This window comes from Sebastes fasciatus, chromosome 1 (genome assembly GCF_043250625.1).
Source record: "Sebastes fasciatus isolate fSebFas1 chromosome 1, fSebFas1.pri, whole genome shotgun sequence".
In the NCBI taxonomy this organism is placed as follows: domain Eukaryota; kingdom Metazoa; phylum Chordata; class Actinopteri; order Perciformes; family Sebastidae; genus Sebastes; species Sebastes fasciatus.
Window position 1 is genome coordinate 31,020,196 of NC_133795.1, and position 25,020 is coordinate 31,045,215.

General features: G+C 40.6%; 3 protein-coding genes across 10 annotated transcripts in view; 2 read left to right on the forward strand and 1 right to left on the reverse strand.

Annotated features, from left to right (window-relative positions):
• prr13 (proline rich 13) overlaps positions 1 to 23,078 on the forward strand; it is a 27,172-nt gene extending 4,094 nt beyond the window's left edge. The window contains exon 4 of one of the 2 annotated variants that reach the window (XM_074643111.1): positions 22,977 to 23,078. In XM_074643111.1, coding sequence (XP_074499212.1) covers positions 22,977 to 23,063 — 87 coding nt within the window. In that variant the 3' untranslated portion in view covers positions 23,064 to 23,078. Of the gene's footprint in view, positions 243 to 22,976 lie in introns of those variants that run through there. The other variant, XM_074643121.1, reaches the window with a different exon arrangement.
• On the forward strand, positions 1,650 to 14,695 carry LOC141772241 (poly(rC)-binding protein 2-like). 6 transcript variants are annotated; one of them, XM_074643043.1, is made up of 15 exons: positions 1,650 to 1,873; positions 2,528 to 2,636; positions 2,729 to 2,765; positions 3,321 to 3,443; positions 4,530 to 4,553; positions 4,659 to 4,691; positions 5,042 to 5,158; positions 5,257 to 5,388; positions 5,531 to 5,659; positions 6,695 to 6,769; positions 7,517 to 7,558; positions 8,671 to 8,770; positions 9,811 to 9,863; positions 10,107 to 10,276; positions 13,440 to 14,695. In XM_074643043.1, the coding sequence occupies exons 3-15, from the start codon at positions 2,754 to 2,756 to the stop codon at positions 13,474 to 13,476; spliced, it is 1,047 nt and encodes a 348-aa protein (XP_074499144.1). In that variant the 5' UTR covers positions 1,650 to 1,873; positions 2,528 to 2,636; positions 2,729 to 2,753; the 3' UTR covers positions 13,477 to 14,695. The 6 variants fall into 6 exon arrangements, with proteins under 6 accessions (XP_074499144.1, XP_074499160.1, XP_074499136.1 ...); XM_074643059.1 differs by having other exon boundaries at positions 1,705 to 1,873; positions 8,698 to 8,770; XM_074643035.1 differs by lacking the exon at positions 2,528 to 2,636 and having other exon boundaries at positions 1,705 to 1,873.
• Positions 16,368 to 25,020, reverse strand: part of LOC141772103 (mitogen-activated protein kinase kinase kinase 12-like) — a 27,198-nt gene continuing 18,545 nt past the window's right edge. For both annotated transcript variants that reach the window (XM_074642773.1, XM_074642764.1), the window contains exons 6-14: positions 24,499 to 24,657; positions 24,170 to 24,278; positions 22,004 to 22,113; positions 21,733 to 21,849; positions 21,068 to 21,205; positions 19,372 to 20,083; positions 18,063 to 18,130; positions 17,527 to 17,827; positions 16,368 to 17,405 (exon numbers count right to left, since the gene is read on the reverse strand). In XM_074642773.1, coding sequence (XP_074498874.1) covers positions 17,319 to 17,405; positions 17,527 to 17,827; positions 18,063 to 18,130; positions 19,372 to 20,083; positions 21,068 to 21,205; positions 21,733 to 21,849; positions 22,004 to 22,113; positions 24,170 to 24,278; positions 24,499 to 24,657 — 1,801 coding nt within the window. In that variant the 3' untranslated portion in view covers positions 16,368 to 17,318. The remainder of the gene's footprint in view (positions 17,406 to 17,526; positions 17,828 to 18,062; positions 18,131 to 19,371; positions 20,084 to 21,067; positions 21,206 to 21,732; positions 21,850 to 22,003; positions 22,114 to 24,169; positions 24,279 to 24,498; positions 24,658 to 25,020) is intronic.

Sequence of the window (25,020 nt, forward strand, 5' to 3'; positions counted from 1 at the left end):
CGAGAAAATCTATTATTGTGGTTTAGTAAAAAAACAATATGTATATATGGTTTTTTTTCTTTTCTTTTCTTGAAAATTAGCCTAGAGATGGAGAATGATATTGATATTGAGTGTCTTATATTTGCCTATTTGTTTTCCTAATTGTAATATGTTCACTTTTACACATAATTGCAGAAAAATGTTTCTCTGCATTGCTTTGTATCTGCACTAATTGCAATGATATATAAAGGGTTGAAAAGAGAGATACTGTAACTGGTTGCTCTGTGTATTCTGCGTATTGTGTACTCTGTGGAAAACGGGAAAATCCGGAATCAGATTAGACAGGAAGGCAATCCAGGAACTCAAAAATACTAAAACAGGTGGCAACGAGAAAGGAAATATATTAAAAGCCTTTATGGTAGTGGCAAAATCATTAAAAAGCCAACATGTTTCAACCACTGTAGGTCTTCGTCAGAGCATTCAACAAACAGACAAAGCGGATGTGGCCTCACTTATATATGGTATCGTCAAACAATGGGAGGCAATCACATGATCACATTCATACTACAAAATATCGTGAAGAAAAAAACACAGAAACAAGTAATTTATGTACATCATCAATGAAAAATACTCCTAGCTTTTAACATAGGCTGTAAAACAAACATGGGAGCATGTACAGAGAAAAGAAAAATATATACATTTTACTCATTTACAAAAAGCATGTAAATTCTATTCAAAAAATTCCAAATCCAAAAAGTCTTCCTCTGGTAAAATTTTTGTACAAAAAGTACAAAAAAACAAGGTCTTAACAAGGTTATAGACCTCCTTTACATGCTTTCTGTAAATAAGTAAAATGTATATATATTTTTCTTTTCTCTGTATAGGCTCCCATGTTTATTTTACAGCCTATGGTAAAATCTAGGATTATTTGTCATTGCTGATGTACATAAATTACTTGTTTCTGTGTTATCTTCATGATATTTTGTAATATATTGTAGTATTATGGCGATCGTGTTGAATGCCCCGAAGAAGACCTACAATGGTTGTCATTTTTAATGATTTAGCCACGACGATAAAGTTTTTTTTTAAATTATATTTCCTTCCTTGTTGCCATTTGTTTTAGTATTTTGGATTGCCCTTCTGTCTATCCTGATATATAAAGGATCTTAATAATAATAATAATAATACATTTTATTTATATAGCACTTTTCTAAAAACTCAAAGACACTTTACATAGATAAAAAGATCATAAAACAAGGACATCATATAAAAAGATATAAAACACACAATATTATCTTCATTAAACCTGCTCAGTAAATAGATTTAAATGAAAAGCCTAACATGGTGTGTTCTCCCAAAGATGATACTCAATTGAAGTTGCAATACACTTTCCGCCCACCAGTGTCCCTATAAATAAGTATTTTATTGAAGTTTGTAAATATGAACGTATTAGAAAACATTGGTAAAGCATAATAATAATGTAAAACACATGTAACCATCAGTGATTTTCAACAACAGACCTTCCTGATGACACATTTTAAACCAATGCCTCAATCTTCCTATTGTGCGCAATAACTTATTCTTTAATGACATCCTTTAATTGTACTGCCATAATGCAGCATAAATGTGCTACTATAACTTTATTTTGGGTTATCCTGTGGTGACACTGAGGATGTGGTGTGTTTTGTGATGTAGGGGTGAAGGGTTATAGTTCAGGGGTGATATCAGTGTTGTCTTTGTGTTAAAGGAGTGGAGCAGCTCGGTCTCACATCATCACTCTTCCCTCTTCCCCGAGTCCTCTCTAAACTCTCCCCCGGGTCTCTACCCTCCTAACCTCTCCCCTTCTACCCTCACAACCCCAACCCTCCCCCCGGGCACCCAGCACCACCGCCAGGTCAGTCTCAACCTCAGGTCTGCTGTATTTAATAGAGATATTTGTTCTGTTATGATCAAGAAGTAGCGGAAAGGAGAAATCGCGCCCAGCAGCAGCAGCTAGTCCAGCATGCTAACAGGCCGCAGCATGATGAGCACGCAGTACACAGCCATTAGCTTAGCTTAGCCTAGCCTAGCCTAGCCTAGCCTAGCTTAATTTAGCTTAGCCACGGAGAAGTTTGATTTTAATGTTGCTTTAAAAACAACTGCTGTCTGTTGTTTTAGCTTCTCTACTTGTTCAACAGAGTATATAACTACTATGACGCTGAGGGTATTGTATATTATATAGTATATTATATCTATATTTAGTCAGCTAGCAACGTTGACTAGTTAAGCTAACTAGCTATGGTTGCTAAGCAGCGCACGCATGCTCCATTCATTTAGCAACCGACATGCTAACATGCTAACAGACTTGGAAGAATAGTTAATGGGACTTACTTTAAACTAAACAACTCACGTCAAGTAAGCATTTAAATGTCTGCTTTTCACACTGAACATACTTGTGAGTGTGTTTTACATAAGTGTAGGTCTAATTGTAAGTAATTATCAGTAGTATTTGTTGATAAACTGAGGATGAAGACGTCGTTAGCATTCAAAGCCCATATGTGTGTTTCAGTTAGCGTGAAGATTCAATGTGCTTGTTTGGAGTCATAACTTGTGTTGGAGCAGCATGCAGATGTTTGAACATAAATGCAGCAAGCTAAGCAGCGTGTAGTTCAGTGAAAGTGTTTTCTTGTGATTCTTCTTCGTAGTGCGCATCAGTGTTCATGAGGTTAGCATTGAGCTGTGACACATTCATCATCTTCTCTTTTAATAGGTTCAGTAAAGGAGAAATCTGTCTAATGGAAAACCAGGTATAACCACATCATATCTATTTGCACATTTTGTCCTTCAACATTACACATTTAGTTAAAGTATGTTGCATGGTTTGGTGTGATTATATTAATGTTTTAGTTTTGAGCAAGGTAATTGCTTATTAGAGAACTGGGTATATGTATGGGCCTTTTTAAAGACTGTAATGCTAACATTTAAATCTGTGGCCATAATATATGTATGCTGAGGAGAGACTTTTCTTTAATCAATATGCAATTCTTAAGAATTACGAAATCCCAATAGATCTTAATATCTTATATAATGGATGTAAAGGATGTAAATACCATGAATTGTATTTTTAACTCACCATGGGTGTGAATGTGTAAAGAGATTTATTTTTAGTATACCACTTTACTGACCACATGTAAATCAGTGTTAACAGGCTTTCATGCATGCAATTAGAAGCACACCACATGTCTTTTGTTATCCCTAATGTGCATCCAAGTCATGTGTTTTTTTTTTTCTTTACTGATTTTCAATTCAGTCACATGATCATCCTTGGTATATCATTTCTTGTCTGCCATGTCCCCTTTTAGATCCATCTCGGTGACCAAAGACCCCAGTTCTGTGCGGACGCCCAGGTTGCAGTCATGGACTCCGGTGTGATTGAAGGAGGGCTCAATGTCACCCTTACCATTAGGCTGCTCATGCATGGAAAGGTGAGGTCACCCATCGGCTGCTTGCGTCGGCACTCTGATAGTCAGTGATATTATATTTATGGAAATGAAGCTCCTCAGGGATGTATAAAGGGCAAGGATTGATGTGATGTGAGTGAGGGTATTGACTCGGTGACGGGATCCTGTATCGCAAAGAAAAGTGGAGTGGTTTTTAGGCATGTTACTCTGACCGTGTTTGCCTCGTCATTGCCTCATTGTCTAAACGTGTTATTTCCCAAGTTGGACTCACTTTGCTTAAATATTGATATGTTCATCTTTGCTACTATGTAGTTATTTCATAAATATTGGCCTATTTTACTGAGATTAGAGTTAAACTCACCCTCCACTACATTCCTCTCTGCATGATCACAGAGCAGCTTGAAAGATTAAATGATATTAACAGCCATTTCTACGTCAGACACTTGATAAAAATGTACAACCAGGAGGCATGACATTGCATTTGCCGTTTTCACTAATCCATCTGGCTTTCATAACCGCAGCATAGCCACACACTTGTTGCATCTTCGAGTCCCACAGTGGCCTGTTGTTGTTGTTGTTGTGGTTTCAAATGCTGCGATGACACGTGGCAAGAAGTGGCTGCTCACAATCTGACTCTGACACGTCAGCTTATACTGCAGACATGCCAAACTGTGATGCATCCCAAAAAAATGATCCTCTAAAAGCTCTGCTAGCTCGTAGCATCCTAAAAGAGGCCCCAGCTCTAGCTAGGTATTAGCAACCTACAGATACTGTGTGCTTGACTGCTTGCTGGGTCTCACCGTGGTCAACAGCACCATCTTGAGTCTGTGTGGAATTAGACAGAAACAAAAACTTTGTGTGGTAGAGAGCTGGGGAATTCACGATGTGATCATTGAGTGTTAACAGTGCTTACAGTGACAACTGTTCTTCTTGTCCAAGTGTTGGGGAAACCATAAAGCCTTTTTTACTGAAGGCTTTCCATGCCTGATGAACTAGTAGGCAAGCTGTAGCTGTAGAGGTTAGACGAGTCCAGCTTAAGTAGTAAACAATGACAGATGTTAAAAGATGATTAATCAGCCTAATGAAATGGTATCTCTCTTCCTATTTTAGGAAGTCGGAAGTATTATCGGAAAGGTAAGCTGCTGTTTGACATAACTGATATTTTAATTGTCTGACATTATTTGAAGATCTGAGTGTTTTGAAGTGATAACGAGTCTGACTTTGATTCTCTGCTAATAGAAAGGTGAATCTGTGAAGAAGATGAGAGAAGAGGTGAGGTCTTTTATTCTTTTTTTCTTTATCTGTTTACAAAGTACAACAGAATATAATGTTGTAAAGAGGACATAGAATGGCAGATTTTTTACAGGATAATGACTTTATGTTTTGAAACTTATTATTTTTATTTAAAATTGCAATCAGTTAAGTTTATATTTTAGTGGATTGTTTTAATCAAAACTGGAGACCTGTGGTACGCCTTTTAGTCTTTTAGCCTCCCTTGCACATTCTGTTATTTATATTGTTTTGTTAGTCTTCTTTTTTATGTGCTATTAAATCAATCAAATACTATTGGAAGTCTTCCACATTTCTCCCTTTTAATTCCTTGTTTGTCTTTCTGTCTGTAGAGCGGAGCTCGCATCAACATCTCAGAGGGCAACTGTCCTGAGAGGATCATTACTCTGGCAGGTCCAACCACCGCCATCTTTAAAGCATTTTCCATGATCATTGAAAAGCTGGAAGAGGTTGGTCACAATTTATGATGACTAAAGGATTCACCGGTCAGCAGCAACCAGCCCAAACCCAAACTACATTAACCTTCGTCTTCATATTTTTTTTCTAGGACATAAGCAGCTCAATGACAAACAGCACAGCGACCAGCAAGCCCCCAGTGACCCTACGCATTGTGGTGCCTGCCAGCCAATGTGGCTCCCTCATCGGGAAAGGTGGCTGCAAGATCAAGGAAATTCGAGAGGTATGCATAGAAAAGAGCATGTAATACAAAACCAAGCAAACCCTAATCCCTTCAGTATCAGTCACCTTTCTACCTGTGGAATTTAGTACATCAAACACTGAAACACAGCAGGTCTCATTTAATTTTACTCTATTTGTTCCAGTCTACTGGTGCTCAGGTACAAGTGGCAGGAGACATGCTCCCCAACTCCACAGAGCGAGCCATCACCATCGCTGGTACTCCCCAGTCGATAATTGAGTGTGTGAAGCAGATCTGTGTGGTCATGCTCGAGGTAAGTGGACTCATGAAAGCTATGAGGCAAATGAAGTGGCAGCTGTTGACCTGTGAATTAATGATGTGGAATAGTGCGATCTCTGGGCTTTTGGCTGCTGTGCGTTGGGTTTGGGCCGGGGATGTCTCGAGCCGATTCGCAGGATTGCAGCCGTAGTGTTTTACAGATATTGTAAAATCACTACAGGGCAATATACAAAATATTATAGTAACTCTTGAAGGATGGACTATAATATTATTGGCTATACATTCATAATCCAAAACTATTGAGCTGTCAAAAATATTTAAATACCTTCACTAATTTTCATTTGAATTCCAAATTTTGTCTGTCCTGTCTTGGGCTAAATGAGAAAACTGTAGAGTGCCTTGGTAGCCAAATAGTTACTGTGCAAGCCACGTAACCGCAACGTCCCAGGTTCAATTCCAACCGTGAGACAGTTGTTACATGTCAGAGGCCCAGACACACCAACCCGACATCAAAGAACTAGCGGCAATGAAGGCTACCAGTTGTGTCGCCTCACATCGCCTGACTTGGCCAAAAAGTTACACTCGAACACACTGCAAAGCCGACGGCCAACTACCACATACGTTCTGCGCCTGCGTGAGAGGAAATAACTTTCCACACCAGCAGGTCGCGCTAGTCTGTATTTGTCATTGAAAGGGAAACCAGCCTACACTCTTCATTTGTCCAATAAAGGCAAAAATGACAAAAACAAATATAAAAAAAGAGCAAAATGCTGCTGTATCCAATAGGAAAATATAATCACCAGATTGAGACTCCATACTGGCAGACACTCAAAAGTGCTGTCGTTATTGGGCAAATAATCCCAAAACAAAACAAACTAAATTGTGACTAGGGATGTGCATTCCAAGCCAAAATACTATTTGAAAATCGTTAGTCGATAAATATAAAAAAAAATAGCCTCATAACCTCCAACATTTGTAAATTTAATTCTTGCACTAGATCTTGCAACAATGATATGATAACATGAGTAATGTAATACTTACACATCCACCTTCTTTCTCTCCTCTACAGTCTCCCCCTAAGGGGGTCACTATCCCCTACCGACCCAAACCTTCAGGATCCCCCGTCATCTTCGCAGGTGGACAGGTACATACGACACGGGATGCCACCTTTTTATACATGATGATTTGGGGGTTGTTTATTGCTTCCGTTGTCTGTAATATTGGCTTATATTTGGGGATGCATATTTGTGCAGAATTTCATATGCTTAGAAATCATGATGCATGATAAAAGGCTCAGAATGTATATTGTTTATGATTGGGCAAGACCACAATAGTTAAGAGAAGCTGATGAGGGTATTTCAGTTTAGAAAACAGTTGCAACCAAAGCTGCTTATGCTAATTGTTTGAAGAGAGAATCAACAGCTTTAGTAGTCTGATGACCATAAAACATCTTCCCTAAAGGCAGTTTGTTATAGGGCCTTCTCTCTGTACTCTCCCCAAAAAATTGTTATTGTTTTGAGCATTAAGTTTCAGAAATGTGGTTCCCTACTTCCCACTATTGTTGGTCTGAACCAAAATGCTTTCTGGTGCTTGTCGGCCTAACATTACAAGGCCTCTAATCTTACTAAAAACCTTTTTTATTCTTTGAAAAGAAGAAAATCTCTCCTTCAGGTTTTCCTTAATTCCACTATGATGTCTATAAAGATTTCTCCTTTCCCAGAAGTGTGGAGACTTTGGACAAGACGTGTGTTGATATTCTTAATACTAGCTCAGAATAGCCTTTGATGTGTTGTAGACTTCAAGAGATATGTATATATTAGGAGAGCTGGGGAGGTAACTTGACCAAAATCCAATGTGAGTTCTATGAAAGCTTTGTTTTCATTTGTTTCAGGCATATGCCGTACAAGGACAGCACGCAATCCCACAGCCAGATGTAAGTGCAGTAGACATTTTTATATGACCCCCCCACCACTCCCACCCATAATTACAACTGTCCTCTTCCAAAATGTGCAACCTCCCGCCCACGCCTCATTTTACAGCCTGTAACTGTAGCTAAACTTGCTCCTAATTTTATTTTTGAACTATTATCAGATTTTATAACCATTTAGAGAGCAGCACTGTTGGTATTTCATGTTTGTATAGTTTCTCATTTGACTGGCAGTCGGTTGTTAATTAAACTGACATGTGTTGTTTGTCCAGACTCTCCACTGTTCCATGAATAATAATCTGTTCCTACTGCTCACTCTTTTCTGTTTTTTCCTTTTTGTTCTGTCTTGTTTTATGTGTCTCATTCATTAGTCCGTCCCAGATAAATATGTTGGGTTTCCCGCCCTATCTTCATTAACCCTTCATCATTACTCTGCCCACTTGTCTCTCGAATAAATTAATCTTTCTCTCTCTTTTTTAATGAGCTTTAGATGTTCCATCAGGAGCATTGGATGTGATAGACAGTATATTATTAGTCTTACTTGCTAATGAATATTGGCAACAGAACAAAGCAGTACCAGTCAGATAAAATGTAAAACATAGTAATATTTATATACTTTGATTTGATTACGTTTATGTAATTAAGTTTGTCACTGCTTACGGCAGTTTTTGTTTAGAATCCGTACACAGAAACCAGTCATCCCTTCCAGCTATAGTGGTGATAACCGGTAAAGTGTGATGCAGTTGAGATTGTCTCCGTTCATGTTTGGGTCTTGTATTGGGGATGATTAGGAAATCACCTGCATATTGAGAGCTCCCTCCCTTGCGTATTGTGACCCTGAAGACTGCGAGAAAGCAGTACCAAGAGATGCAGCCTGCACTTTGGAGGAATACCTATGGGGTACCCCGCATAGACAAGTCATAAAACACAATGATTTTCAGACACCTGAGTGGAGATTTGTTAAAAGGAAAAGAGATCCAAACACCACTTTATGTTTCTGTGGAGGTTCTTTGTGTAGCTGTCTGTACTGACTGTGATTTGTTTTGTTCTGTTTTTCCCTCTTCCTGTGTTTTCCATTTCCTCCATTTCTCTCCCTCCCTTCTCTCTCACTCTCACAGTCTTCCTCTGCTGCTATCTCTCCACAGCTCACCAAGCTTCACCAGCTGGCCATGCAGCAGAGCCCCTTCCCCATCGCACCGAGCAACCAGGGATTCACTGGTACGCAGCACAACAAGGCCCACGGGCCTTCAATGCAACATGTTGGCAACTTGTCAGCCCAAAAAGTCCAAATTTGTTGGACATAAAGCACTAAATCATATATGGTGTTTTGGTCCCTCACACATATTTGAAGAAAACTCAGATTTTACTCTTAAAATATTAATATTGCCTAATTTCTAAGGTACACTGATTGACCAGAAAAATAGAAACCCACTGTACACTGGAAAGCAATCCGATGCCAAAATCAATACTGTGTCAGAGGCATTCAGCCGTGGATTTTTCAGGTTGTATATGACTGCATTATGTTGAAGGTAGGGATGTCGGTGGTTAACCACCGATAACATTTTTCACCAGTTACGCATGTTGTTTTATAGGTTAATTTAACATGGCTTCAACACCTATGTTAACCAATTGGGCTGTTCAGAAAGGATGCGCCGCAGCGAGCTCTGGACTGAGCCTGGCGCTGCGGCATGTTTCTATTTGTCCAGATTTGACAGGCAGGCGAAAAAGCAGGAAAAAGAGTATTGAAAACGTTAAAATTCAGAATCAAAGTGTCATCTGATCGGCCTTTATAGAGACCACCAATCACACTACTTAGAACGAATCGAAAACCCTTAACAATGACCTGATCAAAATGCAGCAATAAACTTCAACAAAGTTGCGGCGCCAAAGCTCATTGAGTCAATGAAGCGCCGGACTAAAAGGAAAGCGCCTCTTGTATTTCATGTAATTTCGAGTTTTTTCTTAAATTAACCGCTCAGTTACAGCTGTTGGGTTATCGAAAGCAAATTAACCAAAGCTGACATCCCTAGTTGAAGGTGTTCCTAATATTTTGTCCATCTCATTGACATGTAATACATTATAATGTAATCCAGTACAAAAACACCACAAACTACACCATCACTACAGATTTGATAAATATAGAATTAATGCTTCTGAATTAGTTACTAATGACATTTGATGTTCTGTCATCCAACTTCTACATGTACTGTTTTGGTTATTTAGTCATTGTTGGTTATAATTCTTGTTTTTCTTTTCAGGGATAGATGCTTCTGCTCAGACCAGTTCCCATGAGATGACCATTCCAAATGATGTAAGTACTTAAGTTAATGAATATTTTCTCATCCACAATCCTGTTGTATCTGTTAACCATGCTGTTTTGACTAGATTTAAAACCACAAAAAAAGCAAATGCAGACTACCTTTTGTGTATAAAAAGCTTTATTCAAGCTTGTTAACTCCAAGTTGCTCACTTTACCTGAGGCACATGTTCATTATGTTATTCGGGTTTATTTAGCATTCCTATCATTTAACTTTCCTCTTCCTCTCCACTACAGCTTATTGGGTGCATCATCGGCCGCCAGGGAGCCAAGATCAACGAGATCAGGCAAATGTCGGGCGCCCAAATCAAGATTGCAAATCCAGTGGATGGATCGACTGACCGCCAGGTCACCATCACAGGCTCGCCTGCCAGCATCAGTCTGGCGGAGTACCTCATCAATGCCAGGTGAGATGATCAGTTATATACTACGGTAGCTCCCGACAAGTGATTCATTCAGTCACAGGCTTTAAAAAAATGTGTTGTGCTGTGTTACGGTCAGTTTGTTTGAATTGTAGTCTATATATTTTAAAGAAAAAACTTCAGTTTCTTTGGCCTACCTGATCAGATTTCTCCAGTCACAATACTACAATAATCCATTAAAGATTAAAATAGTTTATTTACCTAATCTCATATGCAAATACATAACTGGCCTACGTGCTGCATCGACTTTTCTAGATTGGATTTGTGTCCAAATTCGAATGATTTGGTTAATGTTATTTTTTTGGCTATTGCTAATCATCACTTTGTTAGCTCTCTGTCAGTCTGCACTTGTGCTTCTTCCCTTATTCTACCCTTCACTTGGCTCCAAATCGATCTATCACTAGAGATGTGATTATATTTTTTTAATTCTCTTTTTGGATTGACACATTCATTTCTAATGAATCTTTTTGTCTTGTGTTTTGATCACATCCCTGAGTGATCCCCCCCCCCCCCCCCCCCACACTTCCCTCACCCCTCCTCCTACCGCTACCCCCTCCCCCCCATTGCTCACCAGCCTGCCCTGTGACCCATCCCGACTGTGTTGTCCCTCTCTCCTTGTCTCTCTTTCTACAGTGTAGAGTCCTCTAAACCTCCTCCCTCCTCCTCCTCCTTGAACCCTGAACAGACCAGCCTGTGCCCTCCCTCCACCTCTACTACTACTACTACCACTACTACTACTACTACCACCACCTCCTCTGCTGCTATCTCTTCCTCCTCCTCCTCCTCCTCCTCTTCCTCCTGTGTGGTGCCCCCCTCAGCCTCCATCCCTCTGTCCTTGTTGGCTCCAGGGCCGCCTCTTCCCTCCTCTTCCTCCTCCTCCTCCTCCTCCACCACTGATTCCCTGCTCCCCAGCTCTCCTGCCTGTGTGTCAAGTCTCCTCAGTCTCAAGCCCCTCCCTCTCCTGGCCCTCCATGTTGTCAGCGGGGCCAGTAACCCCGCTCACCCAATACCCGCTGAGCCCAAAATCGCCCCAGAGCTGAGCTCCAAGTCTAAAAGGCGAAGGCTTTCCCCTTACTAACGAAGGAAACACAAGTCATCTACTACTAAAGTACTGACAACGCTCTCTGTTGTCTATACTTGCACTTGCTTTTGTATCTGGCTGTGCCACGCCACGCTTACTACAGAAAACGAATGCACACAAACGAGTGATAAACAGCCAGACAGATGGTTGCTGCCATATTTATAAACTAGATATCCGTAGCTTGATTTGGCCTGTCTGTTAAGGGAATGACTTGTTGAGTGCATTATATTTTTAAATGACTCTGAACTTAGCATGGACAGTGAATTACTTCACTGATTTTACTGAAGCATTTCTCTCTTTGTGTAAGCTCTGCTCAGGTAGCGGCTCTCTTTAAGATGTCACATTGTATTTATGGGAATATTCTTCTTGTAGTGAATTTTAAGTGACTATTGTTGGCTGTTATAATGGACAGTATATGTATCATGATGATTTCATTTTATTTTAGCTTGTATAAGAAGCAATTGTTATTTCAATTCCAAGTAAATCTGCCCTCAGGTATCAAAGGCACCAAACCACCCTTTATTTAGATCATTTTGTTGATATGAACAATAACCCGTTTGGCTTATATTTAAAGGAATCGTTCGACACTTTGGCAAATGCTTATTTCATGTTGAGTTGGATGAGAAGGTTAATATCCCTCTCGTGTCTGTATAGTAAATATGTAGCAAGAGCCAGCAGCCGGTTTGTTTATCTTAACACAAAGACTGGAAACGGGGGGAACAGCTGGCCTGGCTCTGTCCAAAGGTAACAGCACCAGACCAGTAGTCAACATATTTTATCTTGTTTGTGTAATCCGTACAAAAAAACAACACATTGTGGTTGGGTCAGACAATTTTTTGGCCAGGAGCAGTGACTTCCTGCTGGCAGCATGGCAACCTCACAGTGGCAACAAGACTTCAGGAAGTTACGAATATATATTTTGGTTTGTAAACAAACCAGATACAGACTGCGTCCGAAATCGCATACTCTGCACTACAAACCCAATATGTGTACTATCGTTCAACATACTATAGTTTGAATAAACATTAGTATGTATCTTTTCGGACACACTGAGCAGTAATTTACATTGTCACCTCCTGAAAGCCTGGTTGGAGACATGTAACCATGGTAACCTATGCCAACCTCATGTGACCAAAACGATGATTTGTGAGAATCGTGAAGTCTGAATTAATTTAAAATATATATTACACCAAGCAAAGTGAAATCTTATACTTAGTTAAATTAAAACATTTTTAATCTTACAGAGCAGTCTACTAATGTCTGTTATGAATGTTGTCGTCACTAAAGAATTGCATTATGGGATATTTATGCCTCCCTAGTGTCAAGCGTTGCATGCATTCTGTAATATTTCACCGTAAATAGTATACTATTTGCGTACTATTGGTTTCATACCAAGGCTTCAGACATACTAAAATATCTCACATACTGTTTTAGCGTACTAAATAGCATGTTAGTAAGGCATTTCGGACGCAACCTGTTTCTTGGCCAGGAGCAGTGACTTCCTGGAGTCTCAGCTGGTTCCCTGGCAACCTCACAGTAGCAACTTGGTGCCTTCAAATGAAACTCGTGAGCTCGTGTTTACAACATGGGAAGTCGGGTACACAAAATGCTTGGCGTTCAAGTGGTTAAGCCGTGAGAACACCGCTTCTAAGCAACGGCAATATTAACGTTATTTTTGAATAAGGGAATCAGGCGAGCTGTTTCCACCCGTTTCCATTTGTTAATGCTAACCTAACTGGCTGCTATCAATCTTAATTCTCGGTAAGAATGCAAGTAATCGCGTTTCTCCGGATGTTGAACTTTAACGTAGCTCCATTAAACCACAAAAACATTACATTAAGTGTCGGTGTGAAATCTGACTGAACAGCTGTTGGTTGAGCAAACTGAACTAATTATCTTTTTTTATATCCAAGCATACATTTCCTTAAATTTGATAATAAACCTTATCTAGTATGTTATTCTAATAATGTTATGTACAGTAAATGACATGTATCTTGTCTGTCTGATTGCATGCCTTATTTTCTCTCCCTCCCTGGCCTCCGGGTGTTTCTCTGTCTGTCTCTCCAGGCTTTCCTCTGAGGCCACAGGACTGGCAGCCAACTGATAAGACACTGCATCTGCACTAAATCTCACTTTTATATCATCGGCCACCATAAAGCAGTCAATGCAACTATCCAACTTAAGAGTTTATATATTATGCTGCCTCTTCCTCATTTTGAAATCATGTCAACCATCACCGATTTGATCCGCTGATTTCATTATTTATTTCATTTGTTTTGGTTTTAGTCAAAAGAAGCAAACGATTAGGTTTTTAATTCCCCTTTTTGAGTCGAGTTGGAGGTTTTAATGATTTGTTATTAGACCTTTTTTTGATGGATCCCCCTCTCTCTCTTCCCTTTTTTCTTTCTTTGCCATCACAGAGGAGTAGAGTTGAAAAACTCTGAATAGACATATAGATTTAGTTCTGTACAGTCATTTGTTTTCTTTAAAAAGGAAAAGACAAAAAAGGTAAAATAAAAAAGTATCAAAAATAAGAATAGAGTGACTGTTTTATTCTGTGTTTATATATACACATCCTCCCCTCCACTGTTCTCACCCAGTTTCACAAAGTCAGGTCTGTCTATTTGACGTCCACACTCACTTGCTTTAGATATACACAGCGTTCTCCCCCTTTGTCACCTTTTCAATTTGAAGTGCTTGTAACATGGATTACACTCGTGTCACTGAGGAGAATACGTAGCTGTACAACGCACTGTCACCGATTTATATTTGGTTATGATGACAAATGTTCTAACATGAATTTATCCACATAGTTTAAAATGTCACTTTTCCCCTCCTCTACATGTCATTCCTGTTTTCCCCCCTCTCCTCGTCCTGAGATCCTGTGTTGATATTTTGCTGGGATGGGAGGTTTTTGGGGGATTTGGGCTTGGCTCTAGGGATTGGAAGCAGAGGGTTCTCCTCGCTTTTTTTGTAAAGACTGATATATACTAAAAAAAAAAAAATGTTGGAATATTTGTTTTAAATGGAGGAAATATTTTTTTTTAAACTACCAAAGGGGGATTAACTCCTGGACACTGGCTGATCTGTCTGTTAGATGTGATGAGGCTGAGAAGTGAAATGATTGAAGCTCTGGGACAAAGAAAGGGTTGTGATTTAACACTAGTTTCCTGCTCTTTGCTTTGCTCAAGTCAGAAAATTATTTTATTTTTTATTTGCAGGAAAGCAAAAAACTTTTGTGCACGTTTTGAGACTGTAGACCTGGGTGCCACAACATTGTTTAATAAATACAGAAATAAAGATGTGAAATGCTCAAACCACAACTTGTATTGAGACTTTTGTCTGAAGTATACCAAACACACACACACGTTGAGATTTTACAGGTTTGATTTTATTTTAAATTGTTTCTTAAATATATTTATTGTACAGTTACAATAATATAAAAAGCAAACGTTTCAGTTCATACAGGGTGGTTTCAATCAGCATCATGGGAAACACAAGTACCTCCACAATCGAGACACTAGAGGGCAGTAGTTTTGCTTTTTGGCAACATTTCTATCCTGCAGGAGGATTTCTAGCTTTAAATCTTGGAGGGGGGCATAATCTGTTTAAAATGCTCTACATATCGAAAGTTTAAAACATCAGATAAAAAAAAAAGCTGCCATTTGTAGCTTATAGAGTGGGACCTGATCAGTATAAACTAGTGGAACAGGATGTGCTGCTGTACAGTAAGCTTGAATCATGTGCACGCAAGAAGGCTTGTCAAGGGACACAAGTACATCAAAACCAGAGTTTCATGTATCATACTGTCTGTTATGCACATTAGTGAGAAAATACCATCTGTTAGCCAAAATTTCAGCTGGTGAGGACAATGTCAGACCTTTCTGTGAACCGATGAACCACATTATGGGCTTGTAAAGCTTCATCCAAATGAATCTGCTATGTTGGAGGGAGAAGTGGGAATAAATGTGGACAAATTGTTATATAACAGACCTCATTTTTAGGTTCATACAGATTTTAAGAGTGGTTTTTAAAAATGCTAAATTGGGGTCCAGTGATCCTTTGATATATCGTTTCAATGATCGACGATCCAATATCATTGATGCAAAGTGAAAACATTGATACGTATCATCTTTGCGATACGCCTTTATTTTAAAATTCCCATGGCACGTCTGTTTCTATTTCTGTCCAAGCGCATCTCCTTCCTACAAATCTCAGTAATAAAATTGTCAAATCATGTTTTAGTTGCTTTTCGTGAGTTAATATAAATGTAACTGATGTGTTAACTAGCGATACAATATTGTCTCGATCGCAGGCTCCTGAATTGAATCAAACTGAAATGGTATCGATATCACTTTGTGATATCAGCAAATATCGTATCGTTGTCCAAAGAATTGAGATATTGTATCGTGATGAAACTTGTGATTTACACCCCTGTTATTGAGTGAGCTAAAGATAACTTTTGTCATCTTCCGTCACAGATGAGCCTGTGATTTCTTTGTGATAAAACAATACTTGATTGTTAAGTTTCCCCCTCATCTCCCTTCTGTGCTGGTACGTTGCAAACATAGTGTGGCCACAAGTCTGGCAAAAACCATGAAAATAAAGTCATATTTTGCAGTTATTTGAGATCTATTTTTGGTGTTTTGTGTCCCTGTCATCCAGATGCCTTCAATCTGCAGTCTTTCTTTTGTTGCATTGTTTTTCTCTACGGATGGATCTATGGATATTTAAATTTGATCTGAGTCACAAACAGTGACCAATAGGCCATCCATACTTTATCACAAGCATGCTTTTCTGATGCTATATACACCCCTAGAAGACCAAAAAGGGATTCTCAAACTGGTATTGCGTTTTAATACAGTAAACACTGCAATACTACTAATAAAAAAAGCCCATCTGCCCTGAGTGAACTCAGCTGTGGTTCCTTTGACCTGTGACATGACGGGACATACTGACCCAGAGCAGACATATTGCTTTTTCTTTGTTCACACGTTCCTCTTTTGTCTGTGTTTTTAATGCTCGAGACATGAACGGCAGCTACAGTACATTCTACTACCAGAAGCTTTTTTTGAGGTTCAAACAGAGTAGCGCCACCTAATTAGAAACATCAGCACCTTTAAATTATACAATCTCACGTTTTAAAAATTTGTTCATTTTACAACATCACATATTTACATAGATATTAAAACGCAGGAGTAGAAAATGGAAACATAATCCATGACACGAATATAAATAAAAAATGTAAACAACATAAATGAAAAATGTAAACATTGTGTTTTTGTTTTTTTTAAAGAATGTCAATGGATTCACTGTAAAATAACAATAAATTAGTCAGTGCACAACGTTTTGAGAGGAAATGCAATATGACACGATCACGAGGAAATCAGTACATTTCATAAATTAAGTGCACGCAGCAGTGATGCTGACAGTAGAAACATTAAAATATAATGACGCCCTGATAGGATCTTATAATCATGTTCTCATATGACACAATGTGAAATAACGTGACACATTTTCATAACGGAGATTAAAAAATACAAATCGACACGGAAGATGACACTAATAGACGGTTGTGTGGATGGCTTCTTTGACCGAGGCCTCTGCTGTTGAGGTGTTTTTTGCAAAGCTGATCTTGGGCTGGTTGCTATGGCGGCGGCTGCTGCTCCGTCAGCTCTGCCAGCGCCCCAATTCAGTTTGATGCATTTATCTCAAATTAAATGGGATGTTCTGGGTTTTTTCCCCCCCAAGGATATCAGGTTTTTGAGAACACTCACCAAAGGGTTTGTTTTTTTTGTTCCTGCTTGGGATGACGCCTTCATTTCCTGCTTCTCTGTAATGTCCCTGATCATAACTCTGTGTATTCGTAGGTCTGTTAGAATAAAAGAGGCATTCACAGGCCAGATCTGCAGGAGTTTGAGTGGGCTGAGGTGTCAAGATAGATTTTCACCAGTTGGCTGGAGGTTGGCTGGGCTCTGCACTGCCTGAGTGGTCCAGCTCTGCGCTGTCACAGTCCGAGTCATCGTACAGGCCCTGGTGTGAAGGAAAAACGTGAATTATATGAGTTAATGTTGACTACAAAAGCAGATTTTGACCTCAATATATCAGTCTATATCATGCATTCTCCTTTCATCCACTCTCTGCAGCAGCCTACCTCATAGTTATGGTCATTACTAGCGAGCTGGGTCTTGACTTGTCGGAGAATAGCTTCCTTCTCAGACAACCCGTCGGAGGCCAGCTGGGTCGGGTCGGACGGGTCGGCGGGGATCTCCGAGCCCTGAGACAGCAGGTCGTCGCTCTTGTCGTCCAGACGCTCGTCGGTGTTGGTGCTGACCACGTCCGGCGTTCCGCTGTGGGAGTGGTCGGTGGTGTTTCCCTCCTCGCCGTCCGAGACCGACAAGTTCTCTGAGCTGAAGGTGGACAGGGACTGGCACTTGCTCATGCTCGCGGGACGCCTGAGTGGGAATGCAATAGGTGAGAGTACATATAAGTACTTAACAGTAGAGAGTAATGATGGGTGCAATAAAGATGACAGTCTACGTTTGTGTCTCATCGTCGTGGCTGAGTATAAGGGTCACACTTGCAAAACTGCTTGTTGCTAATATTCACACACATTGTATAAATGCAGTGATGGAAATGTAATTACGGTAGGTCTTCAATAATTATATTCAAGTGTTTAATAACTCTTACCGTCTCCTTGGCAACTCCACTTCACTGTCCACTTCTCCTTCCTCTTCCTCTGACGACTGTCCACGTCTCTGCGGAGGAAATTAACATCATGTATGAATGAAGCCCCGGTGATTCTATGTCTCAGTGCACATTAATCAGCCTAATTCCTGCTAACAGTCCTGAGCTGCTCTTAACATATATGATCCTGATGACACCCTGGGTACAAACTGTACATGGTGTCACTTCCACAAAGTGACTGAAGTTTTAGGATGACTATGACTTTTGCTATGTATTCACCACTCATGTCTTACTTGTGAAACATACAAATACCCTCAGCTAATGCAGATCAAAAGCTGAAGTGGCAACTACTTCAACTACTAGGTGGTAGTAATTAACCACCGCACTCTGTGATTTCTGTGTGTTATCATTATTTTACTTAAAGGTACAGTGTATAGGATTTGGCGACATCTAGTGGTGTGGTTGCAGATTGCAACCAACTGAGTAACCCTCCGCTCGATCCCCCCATTCCAAGACTGCAGCGACGTGAGCGGCCGAGTGCAAAAATCTTGGTAACGCTGTTCGCCTCGCTCAGAGGCCATCCTTACCATAATAACACTACTTTAGGAGCAACGGAAGTCAGACGGCGACTGGCGGTACCATGGTTTTACACTTTGCAGCTCACGTTACCGCAGTTTCAAAAGCGTATCGAAGATAAGGTAACGTAAAAACGTGAAAGGCTCTCTCTAGAGCCAGTGTTTGGTTTGTCCGTTCTGGGCTACTGTAGAAACATGGCGGACTCCGTGAAGAGGAACCGCTCCCTATGTAGATATGAACGGCTCATTCTAAGGTAACGAAAACACAACGTTTCTTAGTTTCAGGTGATTATACACTAATGGAAACATTGTTATGAATATTATATTCCATTTTTGCTAATAGATCCCCCGAAATTTTACACACTGTTCCTTTAATGGAGTGATGGTGATTATATTCGGCAGATAATAGTCCAAAAGGTTTTGGCTATCTGGACTTCTAGCGTTTTTCTTTTGTTTGACCCCTCTACAGATGCTGATTTGTGAATGCATAGACAGTTGTTATTGTAGGTAAATACACCTGTACATCAGGTTGAGTCAAGACAGTGATGAAGGCAGGAAAATGTTTTGCTTAACTGTCAACAAATGAATTCAAGATGTTTATATTTTCCCAAAACCTCTCACTGCTAATTCATCTTTGCTCACTTATAATTCAGAAGTCAAAATGATTTTGTGAAACTGGGCCACAACAACGCTCTGTTTAACTGCGTCCTTTTAGACAACGCTGTTAAAAGTCTCACCTGGCTGCGTGTGACTGCTGCCCTGTAGAGCAGTGCTGCCGGAGTGAGGCGTTGACTTCTGGGTGAGCGTGTGATCACCGGCCCTTCCTCCTTCTCCTCGCCCTCGTGGGGAACACGGGGGTTCCCGAGCACGGACGCCCTCCCTGCAGCTGCTCCCCTGCCGCAAGGCGAGTCGGGGCTACTGGAGAACGGGATAGAAGCTGCATCCTCGCTGGGCGTGTCACTGCGTGGAGGTGTTTCTGCCTGGTCGTCGGCCCCTACACCCACATCCGGCCCCTCCTCGGGCTCTCCAGTCCTTCTGCTCTCCCCCAGCCCGGCTGAGGCGCTCTGGCTGCCCGCTCGGTCCAGCCCCGGCCTGTCCTGCCCCTTCCTCCGGTTTTCAGCTTCCAACGTGGTTGAAATGAGATCCGGGCTCGAGGAGTACATCTTCTTGAGCAGCAGATCGTGCTGCAGGCCCCTGAGGGCTGCACTGGGGTCTAAAAGCTGCTTGCTGTTTGGAACCGATGAGGTGGCGTTGACCATGGCTAATGACGAGGAGAGAGTGGCTTTCAGCTGAGCCAAGTCACCGCTGCTGCCTTTACCAGCCTTCCTGTAGCGGGGTTTTCCTCGGCGTGAGCGGCCGGGGGAGGTAGAGCCCTTGTTAGGGATTGTGACCTGGGTCATGGAAGAGTCCAGTTTGGGGAGGATGACCTCTGACTTTAGTAAGTCTGGCCTGGAAAGGACAGGGACAGAATTAATAAAAAACAGGGGGAAAGAATAAACATATAAATACATTCATTGCTAGATAGATGCTAGTTTATCATGTGCATGCTTCACCATATAAACTGAAGGATAAGGCTGGTGATATTCTATATTTTTAAATTTCCTAAATTAATACTGTCTAACTCTGATTGTAAAGAAGTTTATGAGAAAATGAGCCTACTTCTCACTTGATTTATTACCTCAGTAAACATTGTAAACATGAGTTTATGGTCTCAATCGCTAGTTTCAAGTCTTCTTCAATACAGCATGATGTTCATTTAGTAAATTATGGTTCCATTTAGAGTCAAATAGACCATAAAGCAGGGTATGCTTTAGGGGCGTGGCTACCTTGTGATTGACAGGTCACTACCACGGCGTTGTCCGGTCTGGGAGTTGTACGTGTTTTCGTCTTAGAACTTTAAACCTTTTACAGTGTGTTTTCAGTTCATGGAAGTTAATTATAACCTTTTTGGTCACCTAAAAATGTCTCATTCAGCATTTAGTTGTACTTAGCTCCACCCTCTCATGTCACATCTGGTTGCAAATAACCAAGATGGCGAACTCAAGGCTTCAAAACAGAAGTCCACAAACCAATTGGTGACGTCACTCCTTATATACAGTCTATGGTTTTTAGCAAACATTACTCAAACAGGAGTAAATACTGTATTTGTTGGGGACTATCTTAAACTGTGGATTTGGTGCACTAGTGGGCGTGTCACCCATTTCAACGGTGTGATTTCAGTAGTTTCTGGACAACAATGGAGGTCTATGTGGCACAAAGGAATTAGCAATAACCAGCTTTGGTTTTGGTCTCACGTGTTGACAATTAGAAACAATAGAATATCACCAGACTTATTCTTTAACTTTGGGGTTCACATAATATTCAAGAGCAACTTGATCAAACCATCCACAAATAAATGCTGCAGATCTAAATAACTCCTCCTCGCTGTCTCACCTCTTGCTGTACGAAGGCAGCTTCTGAGGTACGTTGCGTTTCTTCATGAGCTTCTCCATGGAGTTGGAGGAGGCCGACTGTCTGGAGCTGTGGTGCTTGAAGACGCCCGGGTACTTCTTGTCCAGTGACTGCTCCCTCCTGATGTTTAAACACAACGGCGATACTCGTTTAATGGATGTCAATGGACACTCAGCATGGCATAAGAGACCACTTTGTTACATGCGATGGCCCTGTGTGACTGGACGTAATGGCCCTTCACTTTACATTACGGATGACCTTTTCCATGCTCTCAACACTGCTTAACCACCGTGGATGGATAAAGCTATTAATACAAAGTATTTGAATAACTACAACCCTGGTTTTCCTATTGTTTTGAAAATGACTACAGTCTACCGCCCTAGGTCTACTTGATTTCTAACCTTACTTTGGCTGGACTTAAAAAAGGCTTTTCACTCACATTGACTTATGCAAACAAATATTTTGTATTTTATGTTTTGAATTAATTTAGAGCATTTTGTTTTTGCTTTGGTATTAAAGGGTCTTTCTCAGTTAATCAGCAGCACCAAAAGCCACATTAAATTCCCTTTGATTCAATGTCGTAAAACAATAAAACATGAAACCTTTTTTTTTATATATGTACTGTAAATCAATGTCAGTGTTCATACTTGTGCAGTTCTTTCTCTTTGATCTCCAGCTGCAGCATGATGGCGTTGAGCTCCATGTAGAGATTGTTGGCTCGCTCCAGTTTCCTCTCGTAGTGCTCCCGGATGTCCAGTGCATGTCTGTGTGGAGAGAGACTTTAATACATTTATCTACTACTAACACAATTGTAGCTTATCCTTATGTCTCTGTTAGTGGTATATATATATATATATATATATATATCCACATCTGTATTTCAGGATGTCCGTCCTCTTTGTGTGTTTCTCTGCTGACCTGAGTTCTTCTCTGCGTCGTTTGATCAGCTCCTCGTCCAGCCGGTGGAGACACGTCCCCTCAGACTTGATCTGCTCAAAGTGTTGCCTCACCTCGTCCCTCCACTCCGCCTGGTGAAAGAAACACACAAAACATATCCATCAGAGCAGGTATTTAATGAGGCACAGTAACTGAATATTTCACCATTTTACAGGCACAAGAACAAATCTGTTTGGATCATTTTAAACTACACGTGGTGTCTTCTCCATCTTCTAATAGTACTACTAATACAATGATCGATGCTTCTACTCCCAATACTGTAATTACCATCTCTGTAGCTGCCTGTGGAAATACAGCAGGAGTCCAAGCAGATACTTTTATATTTTGGCACTTGTTTTTAATTTCTGCCATTCCTGTGTTTTCAATTGGGATAATAAAGTATGACTCCACTTCATTTGAGTAATAATATTAACAACAAATGATATCAATACTGAGAATGAACTTCATTGCACCTTGATCTAGTAAAAAAGCTCTTAATTTGCAGAGCGACGGAGTTTTCACGCATACCACCGAAACAAAACCCCATTAAGCTGTCGGATGATAATCAATACAGCGGGGAGCGAAACTGAACATGAACTGACATGACATGAGCACAAAAAAATATGCAGCATGGGCATTTTTCTTGTAGCGTACAGCTGTTATCTGATACCTGTCATATCAAAGGACAAAGGAAGTCTGATATATGAGCGTGTGCACGTACATGCATATATATATGTGTGTGTGTGTATTTCTGTCTGTGCATGAGTGATGCTCTTCTTATTAAGCTAATGGACTCTTGTGCGCACTCTTCTATGTCTCCAGTCCCCTCTTCCTCCTCTCCCTTTGCTCTCTGTGCCCTACCATTAAAGCAATCAATACACTCCAGCAGCAAATACTTCTTTCTAACGTCACAAGAAAAATCCATTATGGGGCAGAGAGGAGAGAAACCGGGGAGGGTTGCAGCAGCAGCAGCAGCAGCAGCAGCAGCAGCAGCAGCGAGTGGGGGGAAGGGGGACAGGGAGAAATAAAGGATCAAGGATAAGTGGAAGAGAGTGAAAGAGGTTTGTATTTTGCATCAGGAGATATAAAATAAAGGAGGAGGCAGAGGGTTGCTGCGACGAGGAAATTAAATAGTATTTCTTTTGTGCGTTTGCGCGTCTCGTGATTATACATGCTTGAGTTCTAAATGGATCTGGGGTTCTGCATGGCTGAGTAAAAACACATCTTTCACACAATTATACTTTTCTCCTGTCCTTCATCTGTTTGGGTTCGCAGCGGTCAAACATATTTGTCATTGCCCCGACCGTCCCACCCATCCCCCTCCCCATCACAGGCACGCCCTCCTTCTCCATCACACAGACCTTCACCATCACGCGTTGATACGATGGGACCAAGGAAGCAACAATAATATGTTGTGATTGAAAGGACAGGTATTATTAGTGGGCTCCCGAGGGTCCATCTGCACTGCTTGTAGTTAGTTACCGCAGTAGACTGGAAACAAATGGCAGCGAGTTGACAGCAAAATGACTATTAGAGATAGTGGCTGCTGTTGACAGGAGGTTTTCTATTAAGAGACATACAGAGCTCATGTGTACCTTATCTGATGTCCATTTATTTTTTATTTATTTGACAAGGGAGACTGTGACTTGAGAGATGATGCTTCTCAATTATATTTTCCTTTAATTGTACGATTATGACACTGTACAATGTGGGAACAAGATGATGAATGTTGACTTCCTTCCACTTTTCTGTCTACTTTCTCTGCAGTCTAAACAGGTATTGATGAATCTAAAATTGTCATTAAATCAAATTATACTCGTCATTTAGATCAGTGGTTCCCAAACATTTTCACGTCAAGGACCCCTAAACTGACACAAATTCGACTCCATTTGATAAGATTTTGTCCCAGGGTCCCCCATCTGACAGGATTTGTTTTGGTCTTAGATGTTTTATTTCAGAAAGTGTATGAAACCCATGACCAAAATAGTCATACACGCTGTCACTGTGTTACTCATGGATGGAATTATAGTGAAAATAAATGATTCAAGGACCCCTGGGCTGTCCCCGTACCCCACTTTGAAAACCACTGATTTAGATGTCAAAGTAGCGTCTGAGTTGGGACTGCTGGCAGAGATAAAGGAAGCTTACCTGAGACTGAAAGTAGGTTTCTTGTGGAGTCGACAGGATATCGGCTGAGGCGATGTCCAGATGCAGGAGAATCTGTCTAAAGGAAGGCCTGTTTCTTGTCTTGCAGTTCCTATGGACAATTTAAACAGATGTTTTGTCAGAAATGCAAGATTATTAGTTCCATCTGTGTAAAATGCCATTTTATGTTGTTTTTATGTCTCTCAGGCTTCTTAAAGCTTTTAACATCATTATATTCTCTTAGTGCTGATGCCTCTTTCGTTTCCCCTATCACTCTTCTTCCCTTCATCTCTCTCTGCCTCCCTCCTCCTCCCCCTCTCCCATCCACTCACCAGCATTGCCTCAGGAGCAGTTTGAAGCTGTCTGGACAGCTGTCAGGTACAGGCAGATGTAGACTGTTGTTGCCCACCCCCCAGATGATAGCGGAGGAGTCCACGTCCTTATAGGGCACCTCTCCTGTCAGCATCTCCCACAGCACGACACCGAACGACCTGCAGAGAGATGTGGAATATTTACTTTTAAACACACAGATCAAGATGTGAGGTGAACTGATAGGAAGGAAGCGTGACTGATATGTCACACTTTTAATTTTTGCGGAAATAGATCTTGAAATTTAGATTAGTACAACTGTTACATCTGACGGATACTTTATCGCTGATGCCTAGTGGGCAGCCTTTGGTAGCTTATTATCAAGGTTTAATCAGTTTGGTATGAAAAGTTTTGTCACTGCCAACAATTTTCTATCATTGGAAATAGGGCTGGCACAATATCAGATTTTCCCTACATGATTATCGTTGCCAAAATAATTCACGATAATGATATTATTGCGATATCTATAGAATATCTGTCAAATT